The sequence below is a fragment of the Podarcis tiliguerta genome, assembly GCF_965153285.1.
Source record: "Podarcis tiliguerta genome assembly, chromosome: 2".
NCBI classification, from domain to species: Eukaryota; Metazoa; Chordata; class Lepidosauria; order Squamata; family Lacertidae; genus Podarcis; species Podarcis tiliguerta.
In genome coordinates, this window is record NC_139535.1 from 52,900,619 (window position 1) to 52,922,783 (window position 22,165).

At 46.5% G+C, this 22,165-nt stretch overlaps 2 protein-coding genes across 2 annotated transcripts in view; one reads left to right on the plus strand and one right to left on the minus strand.

The window, feature by feature from the left end:
• APEH (acylaminoacyl-peptide hydrolase) overlaps positions 1 to 22,165 on the minus strand; it is a 66,461-nt gene that overhangs the window by 42,654 nt on the left and 1,642 nt on the right. The window contains exons 2-28 of the mRNA XM_083427002.1: positions 20,731 to 20,860; positions 19,671 to 19,797; positions 18,741 to 18,831; positions 18,326 to 18,401; positions 17,901 to 18,061; positions 17,356 to 17,493; positions 16,765 to 16,856; positions 16,147 to 16,187; positions 15,930 to 16,051; positions 14,803 to 14,863; positions 13,657 to 13,754; positions 13,225 to 13,276; positions 12,179 to 12,267; positions 11,376 to 11,514; positions 10,922 to 11,005; positions 10,742 to 10,822; positions 10,167 to 10,255; positions 9,851 to 10,041; positions 9,245 to 9,347; positions 9,043 to 9,149; positions 8,735 to 8,834; positions 6,282 to 6,338; positions 5,801 to 6,073; positions 5,566 to 5,698; positions 2,522 to 2,648; positions 1,657 to 1,744; positions 731 to 809 (exon numbers count right to left, since the gene is read on the minus strand). Coding sequence (XP_083283128.1) covers positions 731 to 809; positions 1,657 to 1,744; positions 2,522 to 2,648; positions 5,566 to 5,698; positions 5,801 to 6,073; positions 6,282 to 6,338; positions 8,735 to 8,834; positions 9,043 to 9,149; positions 9,245 to 9,347; positions 9,851 to 10,041; positions 10,167 to 10,255; positions 10,742 to 10,822; positions 10,922 to 11,005; positions 11,376 to 11,514; positions 12,179 to 12,267; positions 13,225 to 13,276; positions 13,657 to 13,754; positions 14,803 to 14,863; positions 15,930 to 16,051; positions 16,147 to 16,187; positions 16,765 to 16,856; positions 17,356 to 17,493; positions 17,901 to 18,061; positions 18,326 to 18,401; positions 18,741 to 18,831; positions 19,671 to 19,797; positions 20,731 to 20,860 — 2,929 coding nt within the window. The remainder of the gene's footprint in view (positions 1 to 730; positions 810 to 1,656; positions 1,745 to 2,521; positions 2,649 to 5,565; positions 5,699 to 5,800; positions 6,074 to 6,281; positions 6,339 to 8,734; positions 8,835 to 9,042; positions 9,150 to 9,244; positions 9,348 to 9,850; positions 10,042 to 10,166; positions 10,256 to 10,741; positions 10,823 to 10,921; positions 11,006 to 11,375; positions 11,515 to 12,178; positions 12,268 to 13,224; positions 13,277 to 13,656; positions 13,755 to 14,802; positions 14,864 to 15,929; positions 16,052 to 16,146; positions 16,188 to 16,764; positions 16,857 to 17,355; positions 17,494 to 17,900; positions 18,062 to 18,325; positions 18,402 to 18,740; positions 18,832 to 19,670; positions 19,798 to 20,730; positions 20,861 to 22,165) is intronic.
• LOC310672389 (taste receptor type 2 member 39-like) overlaps positions 1 to 22,165 on the plus strand; it is a 185,994-nt gene that overhangs the window by 40,102 nt on the left and 123,727 nt on the right. The window lies entirely within an intron of this gene.

Genomic DNA, 22,165 nt, shown 5'->3' on the forward strand with positions numbered 1-22,165 from the left:
AGCCATTGCATGGGGGGGGGGGGAGGAAGCCCCATTGCATCGGTAGGACTTGTTGCACTGCTGATGCAACTATTTGGTTGAATCTGTACCTGAGAAAAGCCACAAGTTACTAAACAGTGTGTAAATATCAGCCAAAGATAGTCCTACTCTACTTGTGGAGTTATAATTGTTCATTGTGCCTAAAATGCAAGCTCCCCCTTTGTGTGGAAGTTTGATGCTTAAGATGCAAAGAGCTCAGGATTTGCTATCTAAATGTGAAATCTGTGATTTGAAAAAGTGAAATCTCAAGTAGCATAGACCGGGTCTCAAATTGTGCTGCATATTTAAATATGAATGTGGCCTCACCAGAATTCTACCTCAGACCGTTTTCACAGACAGAAACATGTAAAGGCGTGTGTGCTTTGTGACCTAGGTGCATGGCTAGTGTGACATTCACCAAAGCAGTTCAGCCTAGCCTTTTCGCTAAGATCTGAAAACCTGGTTCCAGTGAGAGTTAGGGAGGACCTTTTAAGAATGCCAGCCAGAGATGCCTGAAAGGGCAGTGAAAGAGGAAAGAATATAGCGTAGGATAACCAAATTCTCCTTTGGCATTAGGGAGAGGGTGTTAATAGGAAGAAGCATGAGCAAGTGTTGTGCTGGGAGAGAGCAGGGCACACAGGACTGAGGGAACATCACTTGCTTTGCCTGCAGAGTAGCAGCATACAGCCAAGCCCACTTCTTTTGCCCTTACCATCTGTGTATACTCTGCCATGTTTATCCAGTGATGTGAGATTAATGCTTCTCACCCTTCCACTCTTGCTCCAGACCTGCTGAGAAACAGAAATCAGCAAGAGCCAATGCCCACCACTACCATGCAATATCAACAGGCCTGCTACATTTCCTCAAGCACCATAACCACTTTCTTCCCTGACTCCACTGCTAGGACTGAAAAAGATGGGGGAGCTGAAGAGGTGAGGGAGGGCAGTGCCAGATTTTAAGAGACATGTGCCCAGTGATACCAGTCCAAAGGGACTGTGCGTGTAATCCCTCACCTTTGGTCTGTCTATGTATCCCCATAAAGGCAGATTCCCTAGATGTTTCACACATAATACTGCAGACTTCCTTCCTTCTCATCCGTGGCTGGATCTCAGATTTCATGTTAACAAAAAGGCAATTATCAAGTTATTCTGTTATATCCAGAGGCCTGTAGTAACCAGCTTTGACTATTTATGTCTATTTAAAATATTTATAGATTGCCTTCCTGAGAACAACTCTTTCAAAGCAGTTTACATTATAAAATATAACTAAATAATACAACAGCATCAATTTTAAAATGTAAAATACAAGGTTATTTCTACAAAACACCCCCAGTGAACCAGCAATAATAAAACAACCCACCAAATTCTCCAAACCAAAATTATTATTTTTTATTTTAAAACCACAATATTTTAGAATGCAGATAATAATAGCCCACAAGCAGATGGCTGTATACAGTATTGTAAAAGTATATTCCTACAAAATTCCAAATACACATACCTGGGTGCAGCAACACTATTCCTAACTCTTTCTACACAAAAGCATTTAATAAGTCTTTGCAGCACCATCCTTGCTCTCTAGGTGTGACGGGTATTTGCTAGCTAGCGTGCACTTTACTGTCACGCACAAACACCATTTTACCTCTATCACTTCCTGCTTCTGCCCCATTTCCAAGCGATGGGTGAAAACAGCCTTATGCATCCCAGTAGGTGACATTCTGATCAGCAGTCTGTGGCACAGGAGATAGGGACAACATGAGCAGCAGAGCCAGCTCTGAGAGGTATTTAAAACCAAAGGACACCCTACTCCCATCCCCCCACCACCAAAGGCCATCAGTGTTTTTCAGGAGGGATTCAAGCACACACCAAAACTTTAGGTGTGCACAATTCAAGTAGGTTAAAGCACTCTGTTACCTTAGCGCAACAAATACACTTTTTTCTGAAGGACTTTGAAATTCATTTCCCTGTCACTTTCCTAACATGGGACGAGCAAATTGACAGGATGATATATAAACAACCCAAAGTCAAGTCAGGATGAGCATTCATTGTTGCATAACTGCCCCCAAAACAAAGCATAAAGTCTGTGCAAGTAAACCAATAGATAGGTCATTTGGTTAAAGCCCATTTATTTCCATCTGCTTTAAGGAAAACCCTCCAACCTGGAGCTAAATAGTTTATCTACAGTCCTATGATTCCCATCACTCCCAGTAGAAGACTTTCAGGTTGCACAAAGAAGGATCTTGGCCTATGACTTGCGGAAACTGATGTCAGTTACAGTTGACAGTAATAGGGTAGCACAATTTGTCACCAAGGCAAAAAAAGTTATGTTCTCTTAAAGCACCCCCTTGAAAACAACCCATTCTAACCTATCTCGGTTCCTTGGGAAAAGTTGATTATCCTTACTCTGGTTTATATTTTATCTTGTGCCAGGTTATCCCAATCCAAGTCTGGATTGAATTTCTAAAGCATGGTTAGGTATGCTAAGGGCAACTGGATGTTCTACGTACTGGTCCCGGATCTCAGCTGGAACGCCAACAGGAGTAACGGAGACAATTGCTCTGCTATTGTGGTGTAGGATATACTGACGGCTGAAATGCAGCTTCTGACGGCGCCCCAAGTCAGGCTGGCACCACTCTACAGGAAAGGAGGGAGGTGAGACCGGGTATCTGAGCCTTGGAATCTCCCGCCCCAGTGTGTAGTACTGCTGTTTCTGAATTTTATGTGGAAATCTGTGGGAAGCACAATGTCCAGAAAGCCAGCAAGACAGAGACACCGATTCTGCTCCAAGACACCATGATTAAGATAACCAGAGTTCAGAAATGGAGAACTGATCGCAGAGCTGAAAGAGCACCTCATCCAGCAATAAAGGAGTTGAGAATGTGTTATACCGGAATTAATATTGTGAGAGATGACAGTTAACTGTGTTTAGAGACATTTAGGGAAAGTGCAGCTCATCAGAACTGAAATTGCAAGTAAACAGAATGAGTAACGGGTCTCAATGAAGACTTCTGGAATTGGTAATTTCAAGAGACATTTTTGCTTATCATTGTTTAGAGGTCACACATAAAGCAGTTATCCTCTTTCATGCTGCAAATTCAGCATAAGTGACATTTTTCTAACTGAGAACAGACACTTGACATTCTACTGATAGCTGGAAATCATTAGCATTAGATACAAATTAGGCTGTGAGATTCTTGGCCAACTTTGCAGCTTCATCTTAACAGCCTCACTGAGTGGGACTGGGACCTAGCTTCTACATATGCTCAAGACCCAACTGCCTGGATTTCCACTCTCACCAACACCAGGCAGAGCAGCAAAAGTGGAAATATACTTATTTTTCTGTGTGACAGAGGAAACTAATGGGAAATATTGAGATAGCAACTTTTTCAATATTTTTGGAGGGTTTGGAGGGCTCTGTTCAAGGCAAGGACACCAGAGCATCATAGCACACTTCACCAGAAGTGCAGCAGCACCTGCCACATTTGGGACCAAGGCTGTCCTAGGGCAGATTTGCAGAGCTGCCTCTGGGCAAATATGTGTCAGCAAAGGCTTCCTTCAGGTCACAGGGACATAGTTTGCACCCAAACTCATCCTAGACTCCCCTCCTCCACTGAAGGAAAAGAGAATGTTGGACTTTGTGTTAAGCTCCTTTTCTGCAATGAAAAGGGGTGTTGGCCTGCTCTGTTGTAATATTTTGCTACTGCAGGTACTAGGATCAGCCATAGCCAGGTGTATAAAGATAAGTACCGTCAGCATACTTAAAACAGGGGTCCTTATCCTGCACTCTGGAGAGGGGTTTCCCTCTCTCATTTCCCTATCTATATGGCCATCTCTCTTATCTTCATTTCTTACCTAGTTACAATCCAGCCCATTAAGCTTTCCTCCCTTACAGCTCTTGGTTGCCACATTACTGATCATAGTTCTCAAGAGTTTATTCAGGCTTGAATATTAGCATATTGAAAGAGGTTGCCCAGCCCACTCAGGTAATCCCTCCTGGAGGATTCGACTTCCTGCCAGTAGAGCAAGAGGGCAGTGACAGCCCATCCTAAACATCTCTTTCACTGCAGGAAAACTGTCAGTTGCCATGAGATGCTGCAAGGCCTGATAGCACATTGCTTTTTTAACCAGACTCAAATCATGTTACTTATAATATTTGGCTGCTAATTTGACATTATACACAAGTCTCTTACTTTACCATATAAAAAGGGGGCAGCCACTTCCCACCCCCCTTGCATTCAGCATATGTGATAATTTTAAAAAATAAATAAATTACACATCTTCTTTTAACTTGGAAGTAACTGCAAACTTGAGATGTATGGGCTGGGATGGTGTTATTCTTACACAGTGAAGTCAGCTTTTTGCAGTGCATATGATTACAACACACCTGAGAGTTTCTACAAGACTGGGCCAACTCCTCTCCTCCGGACCTAAGACAAGGCAGGTTGTTGAAAAGGCAACTTACAGTTTTCTGACCTCCATGCCATGATACTTCTAATCCCAGAGGTGTAACAGGCAAGAGACAGAGGGGCAATCCAATATTTTTCTCATCTGCTACCAAGTAAGAGGTGTCCTGGCTGTCTTATGTCAACCTCTCTCTGTGACAGAGTTCAAATGGAAGGCCACTGCAACTCCATGTTTAACTGGCTCGGGGTTTGAGATGCCCAAAGCGGACGGCACTGCATATTAATATTTGCTTTTAAAACAGTTGATTAACAGCAAAGGACCAGGTATATATATAACCAGACTCAAAAAGCACCATACACAAGCTTTATAACCTCCATACATATACCAAATTTGCACCTCAGAGTCGTCGTCCCCCCACAACCCTTGTCCATGGCATTTACAGAGTGAGACCCTCACTTATCCTCCAGCAAGTTAAACAGTATACAGTACCAGCAGTACTGCTCTGCACAGCTACACTTCTAATGGTGGCTTTTATTTTGATTGTGTATTTTGTCATTGTATATTTTGATTTTGTTCTGTGAACCATCCTGAGACCAGGTATAGGGCAGTATATAAATTCAATAGACAATAATAATTTTATTATGTATACCCCACCCATCTGGCTGGGATTCCCCAGCCACTCTGGGCAGTTTACAGCATATATTGAAACATAACAAAACATCAAACATTAAAAACTTCTCGATACATGGCTGCCTTCAGATGCCATCTAAAAGTCAGATAGTTGTTTGTTTCCTTGACATCTGAAGGGAAGGTGTTCCCACAGGGAGGGAGCCACTACAGGAAAGTCCCTGTGTAACTTCACTTCTGGAAGTGAGGAAACCAGCAGAAGACCCTCTGGGTTTATAAGCCTAGTCTATTCCCCAGCGTGGGCTTGAGTCACTTGCAACATGCTGTTCACTGCTTTAATTCCATGTGACAGTGTTTTTAATGGAGCAGTGCTGAAGCCCGTCGAAAAGAGAATGGGTTGGGAAACTGCCCGCCCATCAACAGCTCAGCCCAACCTCCCACTGGGCTTGTCCACACATCCTCGGCTCTTCTGAAGTGGGGTCCGGGAGAGGAGAGCGCCTAACCCGCGCAACTGGCTCACCCGTGTAGAGGGGCAGGCACTCGGCGGCGGCGCCGCAGGCAGCAAACCCGACTCCTACACTGGCATAAGTCACGCGGGGAAACCGGCTCAGCTCCCGGTACAGGCCTCCCAGAGGACCCGACCCCGCTGGAGGCTAGAAGGAGAGAAGAGGCGGCGTTCTTTCAGGGCAAATAGAGGGCGCTTGCCCGGCGGCACCTGCTCCCCAGCGCCCTCCTCCCCTGCTCCGCAGCCTCACCGCCTCTTCCGCCCGCTCCGCTCTAGAAGCCATTGGCCCTGGAAGCCCCGCAAAGTTTCCCCGAAGCAGCCGGAGAGGCGCTTGTCCCGGGACAGCAGGGCGGCCACAGCGCACGGGCGGAAAGCGGGCGGTGCCGACAGCCATTGGCCATGGGGGAGAGGAGGCGGGGACAGAGCCAGGCCCCCACGAAATCCCTGCTGGGAAGGCCCAGCCGAAGGGGTGGCGGCCTTTCTCGCCCCCGATCCCGCCGCTCCTTTGTTTCCAGGCAGGCGACTAAACTTAAAGATACACGCGAAGGGGAGGCTTGTGTTCGTCACAGCTGAGGGATCGACGGTGCTGTGTCTGATCCCTGTGAGACGCGCAGGATCCCCATCTCTGAGAACTGACTGTATCGGGGTCTCCCTGCCCATAATAAAAGCAACCCCAACAACAAAGTTTTGCTGCTTCTTTTTCTCATAACCATTCACTCACTTCAGCTGACCTGCAGGGTTGCTGGGTACGTGAGAACCACGCTTACACGCTGCTCTGCCGCAAGGTGCTTGGAAGGGCGAGAGTAAAACACAATGTGATGAAGGAAGGGAAACCGCACAGGTGGCAAGAACGCAATTACACAGACGCTCGAACACCAGCTACTGTGAATAAAACTCGCTCCTAGCCCCTAGCCCCAGACCCCAATCTCCATTCTATAGTCCCCCGCTGTGAGGGAACCTGGTGTTATATATATCAGATACGCTCATGCTGTCTCACCCACAACTGCGCACAATTTAACAAGTCATACTGGTGTGTGCATCTCCCTCAAGACATTTTCTCAACGGAGGGTCAATCCCCTGGAAGCAGCAGCAGAACTAAAGGAAGGTGATGGGATCAGGGTGGTGCTTTCAGCAGCGGTCTCTTGGCAACATTTCATTTGTTACAACACTTTCATTTACAGGCTATGGAGAAAGCAAAGGATGCAACCAATTACTCCTATGCAGCACTGCTGAAAAAGCAGTGGGATACAGGAGGCAGGCTGTGAATATAGGAGATTCAAGTTAAATTGTAGCTCTGTTCACTGGCCTAAGTGGACAATTTAACCAACGGAACACAGCATAAGAATCAAAATACATTTTAATCTGACCCAAGCCCTCGGAATGAAAATGGCAAAAATACTGGGAAATTGTGGCATGATTAATCCTACAGTATCTTCTATTTAGTAGGAATTCAAAATCTGGTTACTTGGCTCCCAGCACAAATGCAAAGCGGTTATCTTAACAAAGCAATGAGGAACCTTTGGCCCCTACAGGGACACCCTACCTATTGGCCATGATAGATGGGGATGAGGAGAGCTGGAGTTCAACGACAATGGAAGAGCCACAGGCTCCCAACCCATGACAAAAGTGGTTGTCTTACAAATGGAGGTATTCTTATTCTTTGGCAATCACTCGTAGTCAAGTAGGATGGTCTTCCATAAACATGGTTTTAACAGTGAGTCTGTAAGTGACTGTGGAGGCCAATTCTGGATCCACACATCCTTCCACAGCGGGGGCATAGGTTTCCGGGCAGGAGTTGATCATGGTGAGGGTTTGCCAAACGTGCCTTCCTCTCAGTACGTTTCTCCCTTTCATCCTGAGTTTGAGCATCTTCAAAGCCCAGGAAGTATTAACAACACCAGACTAATCTGTCTTGAAGTTTTTTGGCTTCTTTGGGGATTATGTAAAGCAGAACTGAAGGAACAGGTGAACAGGAACTTTAACGGGATGTTATTTAAAAAGAATGGTGGTAAGTAGTGATACACTCAAGTACATTAATATCAGATGTCCTCCTGTTCCATTTAAGGTTTCTTAAATGGATAGATAAATAAAGAAAAATACTTGTATTTTCAAGAATTCAAGACATTCTATGGCCTTCTAAACTGGCGTGTGTTGTTTTGTTTGTTACTATGTTTTAGGTTTTTATACTGTAAACTGCCCTGTGATCCTTGGATGACGGGTGGTATAGACATTTTTAATAATAATAAGGGGAAATTGACAAGGGATGGGACAAAGCCAATGAAAATAACAAGAATTTTAAGGTGGCTATTGATAGTCCACCTCTAAGTTCCCAACAAAAACCAGCAGCAGATAGGGTAATGGGTCTCTGAATTCCCCCTCTACTCAAGAGAAAGACCAACTGTAGAGTCTACTTCCATGATAATGTATCAGGAAGCATCAGAGAAAACAGTGCCTGTATATAAAAGAGCAAAACGATATAGCAGAGTGTCAAGCAGGAATTTGTCCTGAGGCAACACAGCATGAGAGGTTCATATGCACTATGATCAGTTTGGGATTTAGTTTCTGGTGACATCTGTAGCTATAAGCTGGATGGGAGGAGTTCTGAAGAGCAAAAGCAACAGGTGAGCATTACATTCCACAAATTCTCTTTGTGAATTACCTCTTTTCCTTTAATTGCTAGTCCTGTTATCTCTTCTTCAAAAAATATCCAGTACTCTCCAATAAAGTTTGTATCTCAGTAGTTGACAGGACCCAGTTGTTCCCAATCTCTATAAAGAATTACACTTTGCAAGTCAACCTCTCAAAAGTCAGGAGCGAGCAGCCTTAGACAATCAGGTGTGTTTTATTTACTTTTGCAGCAGGAGTCTTTGTAGTTCACCTGTTGTCCCCAAAGACTAAGGCTAAAGACAGAGATTCAAAAATCAGTACCCAGCACCTGACACCTCCAAATAAGCCACCTGCTATGGTGGAACTACTTATCAGAGGGCAAGATCTGACAAAGTGTGTGATGAAGGTGACCTCTGCCATGCACTTATTCAAGTTCTGGACGACATGAATACCAGAGTAACCAGTCCCTATGGTGGCTGTTTGGAATTGAAGTGCCTTGGATTATGTCGGCTGGCCACACTGCTTATTAGTATGGAAGCGGGTTACAAAAGGAGTAGACCAGCTTCTGTAGTCATCATTTCAGGTGCTGGATCAGCCAGAGTGCAATATTCATGAAACCGTCTGCCTCGGCCTCCACACCAGAGAGTGAATGGTTATTGCCCGGATAAAGCAGCATTCTAGAAAGAGAGAGACACATATATTAGGTGTAATGCATTTATTTTTCACACCACTCTCTCTTGCCAGACCTTCTGCCCACACACAATTCTCTCCTCCTGACCCAGTCGCATATATTTCTAGCCTCTTACCACCACCCCTTTGTCCCTATAGAGGCTCCTTTCAGCCAGCTCCTTTGCATTATTTGGCAAGTTTGCCTATTATGCTTACCGGGTTGGGACACCCTTGGCCTTGAGAGCACGGTAATACTCCAAGCCTTGCTTGGGGGGTACACGTCTATCTTCCTCTCCGATCATTAAAAGAACAGGTGTCTGAACCTAAGGAGGAAAAAGGGCAAAGATATCAGGGCAGGTGGAGAAACCAAAGCTCTGAACCAATGGATGTGGAGAGGGAAGGTCTGTGTGTATTGTACCTTGTCAACGTATTGCATAGGTGAACAAAGCAGCATCTCTGCCCCTTGCCTGGGATCTGGGAGGGCAGTCTGGTCATACGGCAAGCCAGCCTCCGTCAGGCACCTAGGAGTAGCAGCACAGCAGGTATCAAAACAGAGGGAACGGGAAACAGAGAGCCGGAATAAACGGAAAGTTCTTCCAGCTGACAGGTGCAGAAAGCGGGGTAAACCCTGTACATTGGGACCAGTGCATTTTATGAAAGTGCAGATTATAAATGGGTAAATAAATAAATTAAAACTATGGAATATAGTGGTGGTCACCAACTTGGATGGTTTTAAAGGACAATTCAATTAATTCATGGTATGCGTGTGTTAAGACTATCAATAGCTACTAGCCACGATGGGTGTGTTCACCGTGAGGTGGTACGTCTCTGAATACCAATTGTTGGGAACCACCTTGGGAGAGTGCTCTTGCCCTTGGGTCATGTTTGCAGGCTTCCCATCAGCAGCTGGTTGGTCACTGGGAGAATAGGATGCAGGAGTGTATGGGCCTTCTTGTGTCCTCATTACAGCAGCCACAGGCATGAAGGAGAAACTGCAGCTGCTCAGGCTGCCTTTGGTACGCACCAGTCAGGGATGTCGGTGCTTCCGACCATGGAGGCCACGTTGACCACGGGATTCCTGGCCACGCAAGCCTTGTAGGTGCCAGGGTATTGGCCGATGAGATGGCAGGATAGGAAGCCTCCATGGGAACCACCAAACACAGCCACTCTCTGTGGATCCGTCAGTTCCTCCTGTAGCACCTGTTCCACACAGAACTGAAAAGAAGGCGGTGGGTGCAAGGGGGAAAAACAGCACTGCAGCATCTTCCCCCCAGTGAAAAAATCTACAGCTCCACCCCCCCCCCCGCTTGCCCTGGAAAGGGGGATTGCAACCCTCTTACCTGCACATCCTTGACATCCTGACTGCCCACTTTCCCTGGAAGGGAGTCCACACTGTCCTGGCCAAAGCCTAGTGATCCTCGGTAATTCACTTAGGGAAGGGAGAAAAACAGGCTCATTGAGATCTCCAGTTCTTTGCTAGACCTGAGCCTCCTGCTCTTCAAGGAGATGTCACTCTGCTCAACCAGGCTGCAGAATCACTGGGCAGGAGGATGCTTCCTCTAATGGAAGGATGATACCATGGCAGGAATCTCCAGTTCTCGCTACCTGCTACTGCCACCCACAGCAGCTCCTACACCTGAAAGAACAACCACTGCTTTCCAGAAGGGTGAGAAGCCTTTCTTGTGCCATTCCTCCTCCAGTGTCACACCTCCTAGCACACCTGTTGAGCAACTGAGGCAGACTGGACTAGACAGGAAAAGGCCAAGAGATTTGGACCATGCTGCAGTCATTTACCACTGTCATGGGGGAGGATCCACTGACAGTCCAGTCTCCTAATTGTGATGCCCTATTCTAAGATAAACTGAGACCCCGGCAGCCCAATGGGTGACTGAGAATGCTCTGGGCCACCACTTACCCAGCAGCACAGCAAACCCCATCCGACAGAGCAATGCTGGGTATAGCATCCAGCTGGTGGTGAACACCGAGTGTGGGCCTCCTGCAAAGGAGAAGACGGGAGTGCCAGTGAGATGAAGGGCGAAGGAATCACCCTGTGCCTTGAATGAGGGGAAGGGAGTAATGAAGACAAAGCACTTACCATGAGGTGACACCACTAATGGAAACTTGGCCTTCTTTGGCTCCTGAGTGGGCCGGAGTAGGATGGCTTCAAAACTGAGGCCAGCTGTGAGGAAAGAACAGTTTGCAGATCTGGCGAAAGTCAGGCATAAAGGCCTAGATTCAACTAACCCAGTACACTCACAGAAGTCAACGCAAGGGCTCCCACTAGAGCAACAGGCCTTTCCCCCTGTGCTTCCCTCAATCTGCTGTGGAGGGTCAGGAGAACTTCCCAGGACAATACACAGGGGAAGGAGAGGAGGATAATTCCATCTCCCTGCAATGGCAGATCTAGCGTAAGTGAGTGGTGTCAATTTCCTCCCACAATCTGCATATCACAGCCTCAATGCCCCAATTTCTTCCCCGGCTCAAAGCTGGGAATTAAATTCCTTGATCTCTGGCAATGTCTGTCCAATTCTTTTTCTCTGGGCCCTCACCATACTGGGGGTTGTCCTGTTCTGGAGGAGGCTGCAGGGTACGGACATCCCAAGAGATTTCTTGAATTGGGCTGGCTTCTTCCAGGCACACCCAGTTAACTTCAGCTTCCTTGCCAGCAGGAGGCAGGAAGGCCACCATCTGCAGCAAGAGGACATAGAAAAATCCAGCACCACTGGACTGCACCAGGTCACCCAGAACATAAGGAGCAGAGCATGTCCCCTAAATAGCAGCACATGTCAGATATTTGAAAAGAAAAAAAAGAGGCAAGCCCAATGGAAATACCGGGGGGTGGGGTGGGGGGTTGATGTTGTGTTCTGTCCCTGGGCTCTTAATCATCACACACTGCACTGCCGACAATCCTTGACCCTACAGCCTCTGTGCTGTTTCAGCTTTGGCTGTAAAAATCTGTACTATGGGCAACAAAACATGTTGCCTCATATTTTGCCCTCATCAGAATTCCCTCCCTCCCCCCTAAAAAAGAATCAGTTAAGCACATAACTAGCAGGATGTTGCATCCCGGCCACAAAGTTTGTGCAATCACAGCCAAACAAATTTTTGACACAAGACGAAAAAATAATTTCCCAAGTTGAGGATAAAGGGGCCTCGACTGATTAATTTGATACAGGCCAGTTCCTAAGTCAAAGTCTACAGGCTTGGTCTATTTCATATTTGGGTAATCCTAAGCAAAACATAAAGTGACAGAGAGCATAGGAAGTGTTATTTTAGAATTACTGCAACAAGCAATTCTGAGGAGTGTCAAGCCCAGGTCCCTCTGCCCAACCTTTGGCCACTGGACACTTACAAGCATGGGAGGGCAGTTTGGAGTGGAGAATCTGGCCACCAGCAGATCTCTGTCGACAGTGAGCAGGGCCCAGCTTCCAAGACGGGAACCTAGGTTAGTAAAGGAACAAAGTTTTTCTCTTCCCCCGTATCCTGTGCTCAGGTGGAGTGTGCAACCCTCACCGCTTTGTTTCTGACCTGGTATGTTTGCATTTGAGCACTGAAGGCCTGAGCAAGCTGGCCTGATACGAGCAAAGCTTTGGGGCAGAGAAAAACTGACTTTGACATGCGGAAAAAATTATAAAAAATGGACGGAATATGCAACAAAATGGGTTGCATCCAGAGAAGTCCTCCTGCTTGTGCAGTTCGCCTCACTCTCCTCCCCCCCCCCCCCCATCGGCTCCAGGGCTTGGGGAAACTCCCAGAATAGATTAGGGAGGGGGTTGTCGTGGGGTAAGGAGATAGGGAGGGGGTTGTTGTGGGGTAAGGAGATAGGGAAAGGTCTGTTGTGCAAACGTAAGTCATTCTGCGAGTGTTATGGCTTTGTTGGATGCATCCCAGTTTCCAACTGCTGACGGCTGGAACCTGAACTAAAATTAAGAACGCAGCGTTGGCAGAATTTGGAGGGGGTTGGAGGAGGGGGCAGTGCATGTGAAGCAAAGGTCAGTAGAACAATGGGGGTGTTCACATTGGATGATCAGTGGGCATTAAGAAACTAGGATAAAGATATTGGCTTGGGATGCATCTTTCGCCCAAATGCTTACAAAGGCAGTATAGCGCGATACTAAAAAGGGTGGAGAAAAAGCAAAAGATAAGCAAGTGTGGACACCAGATACAATTATCTCCAACTGTGCTGGCTGATGACAAAGGTCTGAAGGACTCCCTGAACAACAGACTGCAAGATGGCTTGTCTGTTCTCTTGGAACAGCTTTGCCCCAAACAGATTAAACAAATTAGGACTCCCTTCTGCCAGAAGATCAGAGGATTGCAGTGGCAGGACACACCATAGACTGCTGTTACTGGAAGGAACTAATTATGGAGGGCCAAGTTATGGAGTTTGCTACTTACCCTTGGTCAGAGAGCACACACTGCCTGACACTGTATCAACTACAATCAGCTCCTAGAGGAAAAGACAGCATGAGAGAGATCTACTCTCAGTTGCATCCAGAAAGTACCTTCTCACACAACAAGCTGCCCTGCAATTCATCAATGGGGAGACACACACACACACACGAGCAAGGTTCTGCAAGATTTGCACAACAATTCCTTCTCCACCACACTATTTGGAAAGAGTCAAATGTTCAGATGGTGCTATAATCCTCTGCTTTGTTATGTGGATCAATGTGAGATCCCCATGATGTTTAAAGATATTAGATGTGCTGATTCAATTTGCCCGTTGCCAAATAAAGCCTTCGATTGGAGGTGCCCTTTGTGCTTAGTTTGCCCAAACTACCCCTGGCTTCAGTCTGAAGCTCAAGGTACTCTATGCTTCGTTCTTACCTGCCTGCTACGTTGAATTGTGTCCAGCACCACCCTCTGGCTGTCTGCTGCCCAGCAGTGCTCTGACAGTGCTGTGCTATAGATCCCAGTGAATTCACCTGTAAGAGACAAAGTGCCTTCACTGAAACAACAGCTGCCCTTCCGGTGGAAAACACAGGGATGCCCCTGGGCCAGGAAGCCACATGATAAGCCCCTTTCATGGATGCCAGCCAGAAATAGCCCATGAAATTCTGACACCATGGCAAAAAAACAACAACCCCCCCCCCAACTGGCATTCCCCAGAGTGGTAAAAATGATAAAAAATAAATTAAATTCTTGTCAATTTCCTGCCCTTTCAGGGTAACAAAAATGATAATAATCTGCCACCTATAACAGGTGACTTCACCCTGCCTAATGAGAAGGTTAGCCTTGATGCTGTCTCTCTTCATATATATTCCAAGGCCCCCCAATCCCTCTTTGCAGCCAGTCCCCGTGATATTCCACAGCCAGGATCTGCCGACTGAGCCTGCTTTTCTAATGGCAAAGTGGATGTGGATTCTGAATTCCTGAAAAAAACTGGCAAAAGATTCTGCAGAAAAATACTTGCTGAAGACACAGAACCTAATTGCCATTGCTGATTCCAAACTTGAGGCAGGCAAAGAAGCTGCTGCTGCTGCTGCTGCTAATAATAATAATAATAATAATAATAATAATAATAATAATAATATTTATGCTCCACTGGCTGGGTTGCTCCAGCCACCCTGGGCGGCTTCCAACACATATAGAAAGATTCCAAGGGGTGCTTCCAGAGACACCCTAACAGAGAAGGTGTCATGAGCAGCCTGTGGTTGGTTTTCATGTTTTCCCAATGCTCAGGTCTTTTCCCTACTGCCCCAGAATCTCCTCCTTTCGTTCCTCCTTAACACCACCTTGTTTCTTTCAAACCATCCACAGCCCTATAGGCGGATTTCACATTCCACACTCCTGTAGCTAACGCAGTGATAAATGTTGGCCATTCTGAACAAGATACATGACTGTGCGTGATATGCAGCGGTCCTAACATTTGGCTTCGCTTGTTGTTGCACATGGAATACTTGGCATACCCACAGGGTTCCATCGGATCCCATCAAACACCCCTGGGAGCTCCAGCACGGTTGTAATACACACCTTGGCTCTGCCGAGGCACAATCTCCACCACGACGGAAGTGAGCTTTGTGTACCAGTCGTACTGGGGGCAAAAGAGATCAAAAGGCATCAGAAAAGGATGTGGCAGTGCACAGCTTCTTGCCCCACAAATATTTTATAGCATCAAGACATGCTTCATGGAGGTGCTGAAGTGGCCTGATGTGGTAGTTCTGGGTGGACAATGACAGGCCTTGGTTCTCCTTACGCTCTCACTGAGGAGCTCTGCCTCAATTCCTCTGACCAAGCTCTCCAAGAAGCAACCCTCATAACCCCTGCTAGCAAATATGGATTCCCCACTATGGTTGCCAACAAGGCAGAATTAACTCAGGCTCATCCAGAGCTATGCCTGATCTCTCACACATCAGTTTGGCAAAGGCCAAAGAGCTCAAGGACTCGTTCACAAAGCTGCCAACAGGACTTTCTACATGGGGACTGGGCCCACTTCCCTATCTGCAGAAGAGGCCTCCGATTTGCAAAAAAAAAAAAAAAAATGGGCCATATGCAAATACATACAAATTGACATTCTCTTCCACGGGCAGGGAGGAGGACCCAGCAATAAATCAGGGGCCACACGCAAGTAATAAGATGTCTGGCAGGCAGAAGGCCAAAAGCTGGAACTTTCCCCATAATTGTGTTTCTGTCCTAGAAAATATGTGACCTGTTGAATTTCTACCTGACACTGCTCTCCCCCAGTGCCAACTCCAAACCAGGCAAAAACCTCAATTTTCATGAGCTGTAACACATTGTGAAGCTGTAATTTGCTTTTCCCTGGTGTGTATGTGACTAATATTTCTCTACGGTGCTCATCAGTCATTCACAACTGTGACTGTACTCCTTCAGCTGCAGCACAGAAAGACAGGAGCTGGCTCATTTCTTACAAAGCAGTGGGTTAGACTGATGCCTCCGCATCTTGCTTCGTAACAACCTTCTTTCTGGAAAGGGCTAGATATTTACATTTTTCAAAATGAAAACTCAAGAGTCTGGGTCGCCTGCTACCTCTGGGCCCAGTTCAGAAGTGTTCCTTGTGCCTTCACCTCTGGAGTCTATATAGAGGGCAGGAGCTTATTCATCTCTCATGCAAAGACTTAAGGCTCAAAAGCAATACTCACCATGCAGAGACGGCTGCACTGTTGGTGAGGCCCAGAAGCCGGGTTCTCCAGGTACACAATGCGACATTGGTCTGGACTCAGGCGTGGAGACCAAATGGCTTTGTTGTCGTCTGATAACAGCTCTGCAATTTGAAGGGATACAGTGAATTAAAAGAGGACTGAAGTCATTGCATGGCTGATGATGATGACAATGATAAAACAGGAAAACATGTCTCACCACAACGACCACCTGTCAGGTCCACATAGAAGATAGCTGATCTGGAAGGAAAACCACAAAACAGAAGTTGGGGTTACATGGGAGAGCACCATGTGAGACTGGCTAAGGGGGTGGGGACATCTATCTTCTCCCTGCAAGTTAGTGTCTCATTCATCACCCAGACAGGAACATAACAGGAATATTATTATTAATTACATTTTTATACCGACCTTCATCTGAGGATCACAGGGTGGTTTACAATATAAAATCACAAAAATATATAACATAGTAACAAACAAAAACAATTCCCCCCCTGTTTAAAAGGACAGGGTGAAGAACCCTGATGAGGCAGCAGGGTGGTTCCCAAACAGAAAATGGGCAAGTTCTAGAATCGAAAAGGGCCCAAGTCCAATCTGGGTGCCTACTTCATCTGCATGAAGCCACACAAGCTCCTCCATAGCCAAAAGACCACATCCTCCCTGGCTACAGGTGTGTTTTGCAGGCATACAAAGCACCTCCAGCCCCAAAGACTCCAGAATGTTCGTAGGCCCACTCTCCCCCCCCCCCCAAATTGGTCCCTCATCTATCTAATATAGTCAATACCACTTGGATTCTTACTTGTCCTGATAGGAAACTTACCTACGATTGGTGCAGTACCTCAACCCTAGGCGGAAGGGCTCGTGCCACCAGCCTGCGAACACCACCCCAGTGTCGCCTGGAGCCCAGAAGGCCTGGGGGAGAAGGGAATGCCATGTCAGGTGTGGAGAGGCAGGCAGGTGACTCTAGCACATCTCCAGCATGCGGGATTAAAACAGGTTGGAAGACAAGAGCAGACCCAACTAATATATACCATGGAAACCTGGAATTAAATGGATGGGGAACACTCCCTGGCTCTTGTCTTGGAAGATAATTTTGAAATTATCTTTCCAGGAAGACAGCATCTTGGCTGACAAGCACAGAGTCCTTCCCACTATATCCTAGTCATTTTGGCACAGCTATTATAGTATTGGAGTTGGGAAATAACACTTTTGGGGGTGGGGGGAGCAGGCAACACCGAGGATGACTCCACATTGTTTCTGTTCCAGATACCAAACATGTGGAAATCTTCTGTAAGTTGCTTTTAGAGACCCTCCTTGGAGCTAGAAGGAAGATTGCAAGTATTTAAAATAAATAAAAATACCCTTATCTAACTGGGTGCCAACCTTCTCCCTCAGTTTATCCTATACTGACCTGCCCAGGGGAGATGTGCTCTGGAACGCTCTCCAGGACCGAAACGTTGTTGCTCTCAATGTCCAATACACACAGCACAGGAGTGCTTTTAGCCACCAGGGTCTCCCCCCAGTCTTCGTAGAACACAAACTGCTCTCCCTAGGAAAAGCAATGAGAGATCCTGATGCAGAGGCAGCTCGAGTGACACCAAAGGGAGTCTCACCTGCCTGGGAGATTGCCAGGGCCCGCATCACTGGTTTTCAACTTGGCGTCAGTCAAGTGCTTCCCACTTCCTGAAGAGTGAGAAGCCCACACACACATTTGCTTACAAACTCCGCAGTTCCACTGCAGGGACATCACCTTTGGAGGCAACTGCTCCCTCAGAGCCAACTGTTCAGGATGCAAGCATTAGCTTTACTGCATTTCAGGTATAAGTGTAATTGGTAGTGCATCGCCTTATGAACAGAGCTGCTTTGAATATGGGAAAAAAATGGCATATGGTGATGATGAAGAGAAACTGAAATAATGGCTCGCAGGACACAAGGCAAAGCAGAAGTTCCTTCTACCTTAATGGCTTTATCTCGTCGCTCTGTCTTGGCCAGCTCCTCTTCACTGCTCAGCTCAGGGGCTTTTGGCTTAAAGAACGACTCAGCCTTGGGGCGCTTCTTCTCCGCCACGTAGAGAAGGTGCGTCTCGGAGTGTGACCAGGCCAAGCAGCCAAATTGGTCTGGGGCAGGGAACAAGATGACGATAGATTTCACTGACTGACCTTAATCAAAAATTCAATGACCAGAAGCATTCCTAGGTTTCCCAAGTCCCCTTTTCAAACAGGACAAAAATGACTTCCCTTATCAATGCATATCAGGGATATCGGAGAACACCCTACCACCACCAGCACTCCCGAGCTGCAAGGAAAGGATGAATGTTGAGGCCTAGCTATCCTCTTCTCTTGTCTCTTACAAATGGAAACAGAGCTGCAAGGAAATCTCACCGTCCTCGTACACTTGGCCATGCTTCTCCAGGGCTGTCAACTCGATGCTCTTCACCTTGCGGTTCTTTTCCCACACCTGTGGGAGCAGACACATGGCAGATCTAGTCTCTGAACCCCTTTGCTTATGTACCCAATGTCTTCTCAGAGACCGGACCTATTCTGAGCCACATGAAAGAGGCACAAACTGACCCCTTTCCTTTCAAACAAAAAGAAGCAAAAGCCACTCAAGTCAGAGTGCCATACAACTGCCTCCCGGGTTGGAAGCATGACAGATAGTTTGAGAATCACTGAGCAAACAGGCCAAATATGAAGCCATGTTGCTCTGGGAATGAAGGGCCAGAGCATCTCTGAAACATATTAGAGAGCCAGGGTATAAGTCTCTTCTCTCAGCTTTCTTCAAGCCAGCTATATATACCTCTAGGAACTGTTTCTCTTCGCCTTTGGTGTTGCTAGTCTTTCGTAGAACGGCTTTCTGGGCTCCACTGGGAGAGTCCCGACTGAGCAGCCTAAGAAGGAAAACAGCATGGTTAGCTTAGGAAAGATGGCTTTGGTCAGGCACAGGCCAGGACGAAGAAGGTACCAGAAAGGAAGGCAGCTCAGACTGTGCCCATCCTTCTAGGACAAGCAGGGGACATGTGGCCCTCCAGGTGTTGTTGGGCTCCCCACTCCCCATCAGTTCAGATCACTGGCCATGGCGGCTAGGCCTGAGGGGAGCAGCCCAAGAGGCTCTGGAAGCACACCAAGCTAGGATATTGAAAGGGATGGATGGGTCGTGTGGATCATCTCCATTGTCATTTGGTAATAAAGTAAATGTATGGCAATACATATAATGTATTAGAAGAACTACCTCGCCTCACATGTCTCCCCAGGGCAGGATGACACAAGAGAGAGCCTTTTAAGTGTGGTGCCACAGCTGTGGAACACCCCTGCCAACCAAGGCCTGCTTATCTTTAGTAAGCAGCAAAATCTGGGATTTTCCAGAAGTTCCTGTTCAGTAAGTATATGCTGCTGGACAGGTTTGCAGTTTTGTCTTTCCCTGTGGCTTCTGACAGTGCTAGATATTGCCGATTAGGGCACTTAACCATTGTTTTAGTGTTCTGATTTTCCGTCAGCTGCCTTAGAGGCCCCTTCGGTCCAAAATTATGGACTCTCAAATAATTTTGAAAATAAAGCAGTCTGATCTCATTAAAGGATTCGGATTGTTTTGGTGCAGAGCATGTATCCCTGGCACTGGAGGTTCAAGGCTGTGCTGATCCTTGGGAGACCCCCTTCAGCACAAGGCTTCGGGTAGTGATCTGCTGTTTCTGCAGAAAGCGTGGTGAAACACAACAAGCAAGAGACTTACTCTCCCTTGATTTCCGTGCAATTGCCAGAGGGGCTTGAATACACAATGGAGTGGCTGTCATGGAAGATGAGGTACTGATGGCAGAATTTTATATTTTCAGCTCTTTCCAAGTCTCGCTGAGACCACTCTGTAAAGGGAGGGAGAGAACTCAGTTTCTGTCTAGCCTACCACAGAAAGAACCAATCTTCCTCTACCACAAAAAAAATCCCAACATCACTGTCCCATCCTCCTCTTCCCCCAACTATTTCAGGCAAGACCAGGAGCAGACAAGAAGAGTCTCCCCACACAAGAGACTTGCCTGTCAACCTACCTTAATATATTTCCAGTCAAATAACTTTATTTCCCCATGTCTAAAGTTATGATTTCATCCTAGTTTGACTTCCGCAGATTTTATTCCATTGGCACCCCCCCCCCCCATTTTACATTGATTTGTTGCTGCAAAAAATATTTTATTTACTTTCCTACATTTATATCCCACTCTTCTTCTGTCATGGCTCGCAACGTGGTTGGCAGATGGTCTCCCATCCAGACACTGACCATACTCAGGCCTGCTTAGCTTCAGCAAAGCGGTGACCTCATGTGCATTCAGACCATACCCAGGGACCTGTTTTAATGTGATTTGTGACTATGTAATGATGCGGATTGTAGTTTGTTTTACTGTTAATTTTGGTCTCTCTGTGTGTGATTTAAATCCCATTAAGCTGCCCAGAGAACTTCAGTTATAGGGTCGCCTATACATTGAATGTATGTATAAAGGCCCATCATGCCCATTCCTGGTTCAGAGTGAAGAATGCCAACAGCTCTATCTTTGGGCTTTATTTCTTATGATCATCAGAGGAAGATGAAAGTTGGTTTGATACTGAAGCACAGGAATCAGCCAGTCAAAGCCACAGAAACCCTGGTGCTAAAAGCTAGTCTCCTGGTTTATTTTGTCAGGAGTGATGGTTCAAGGCAAGGCAAAGAAAAATGTACTCATTGCTTCTCATGAGGCATCCCGAAGTGAATTGCAATATAACATGGGTCTCAACTAATGTTGGCAACTACGAGAGAGAGGGTTTACCTGTGTAAACGTTGCAGTATTTCCCACCATACTGAGTTGTTACCTCTGGCCCAATAGAGGCACTGGAAAGAGATGGGAACTGGCTAAGCTCACGATACAAAGCAGCTATCTCCTCTGCGTCATTCAACAACTGCACAATAAAAAGAAAGCAGCAGCATAATTAGTTGGGACCAACTCCAGGTAAAAGCAACACAAACATGCTTGCAATTAGCCCTTTGCTCATGGCAAGTAACAACTGCTTCCGGGTGAGAAGCTGGAACAGAGAGCAGGAAGCATGTAAGGTGGGGACACTTTGGTGAGTTGAAGGAGAGAGCACACAGCTAGCTGGAGACATAGCAGTCCTGGCTTTGCGCCTTCTGCAGGTTAGAGGAAGGTTGTAGCAGCTGCTCCTAACTTCTTTTCTTACCTAAGCAGATGTACTGATGTGCATACAGGAAAAATCACATCACTGCTGCAGATAGGAAAGAGAAGCTCATCACCTGCTTCTGAGCAAATTAAGATGCCACACTGATATAGGGTGTATGTTTCTCCCTGTCTCCTGCTCAGTTTTCTTTTTTCATTCCCACCACAACCAATACACAATATATGTTACTTAGAAGTCCTTTCTCCTGGAACATTTTGGGTCCTTAGTTAATCTTTAAGGTGACACACAAGACTTGTTTTGTCCCAAGTTTGCAATCCAAAACAGACAAGAGCTGGATGTTTCTTGTCTACTTGTTTTTGAAACAGACAGAACCAGGAAGTCTGTTCTGTACCAAGTTGCAGGTGCTGCAGCAAAGGTGCTCTTTCAACTACCAATACATTCATCAGCCCAGCAGCCCAAGTTAATGTGTGACACTCTAGGCCCGCAGCAATTGAAACATGAAAGGACAAAGTTTCAATAGCTACATTTGGCACACTATTTACTTTGGAAAGGCAGGGCAGGCAATCACATGGTAATTAAAGGCCAGTTATCACTCCTTCTATCTGAAAAGTTCACAAGCATGTGAGGATCCCGAATCAGCAACTTCCATGCAAAAGAGAGACATCAATTGTTATTGAAGCTAAATAGGAGAAGGGTAAAAACATTCCCTGCCTCCCTTGCTCATTAACATTTTATCTGTGCCATCAGGGAATAACCTTGGGCCACTGGCAACTACAGAATTTTGTTTGGAAAGGTGTCCAGGAAGAACTCTTCCTATACCCTTCCTGCTCCCCCAGCTCCCCCTTTGTGTTTTTTTCTAAACCAAGGATAGGGAACCTGTGGCCCTCCAGATGTTGTTAGACTCCACCTCAGCTAACATGACCAATGGTCAGAGATTATAGGAGTTGAGAGTCCAACATCATTTAGGCTGCAAAATCCAAACCCTGAGCAGACAGAAGTGCTGTTTATCAGATTGCCATGGCTGCCATGGGCGTAGTCAGGATTTTTGTTAGGGGGGCAGGACTTTTGTTA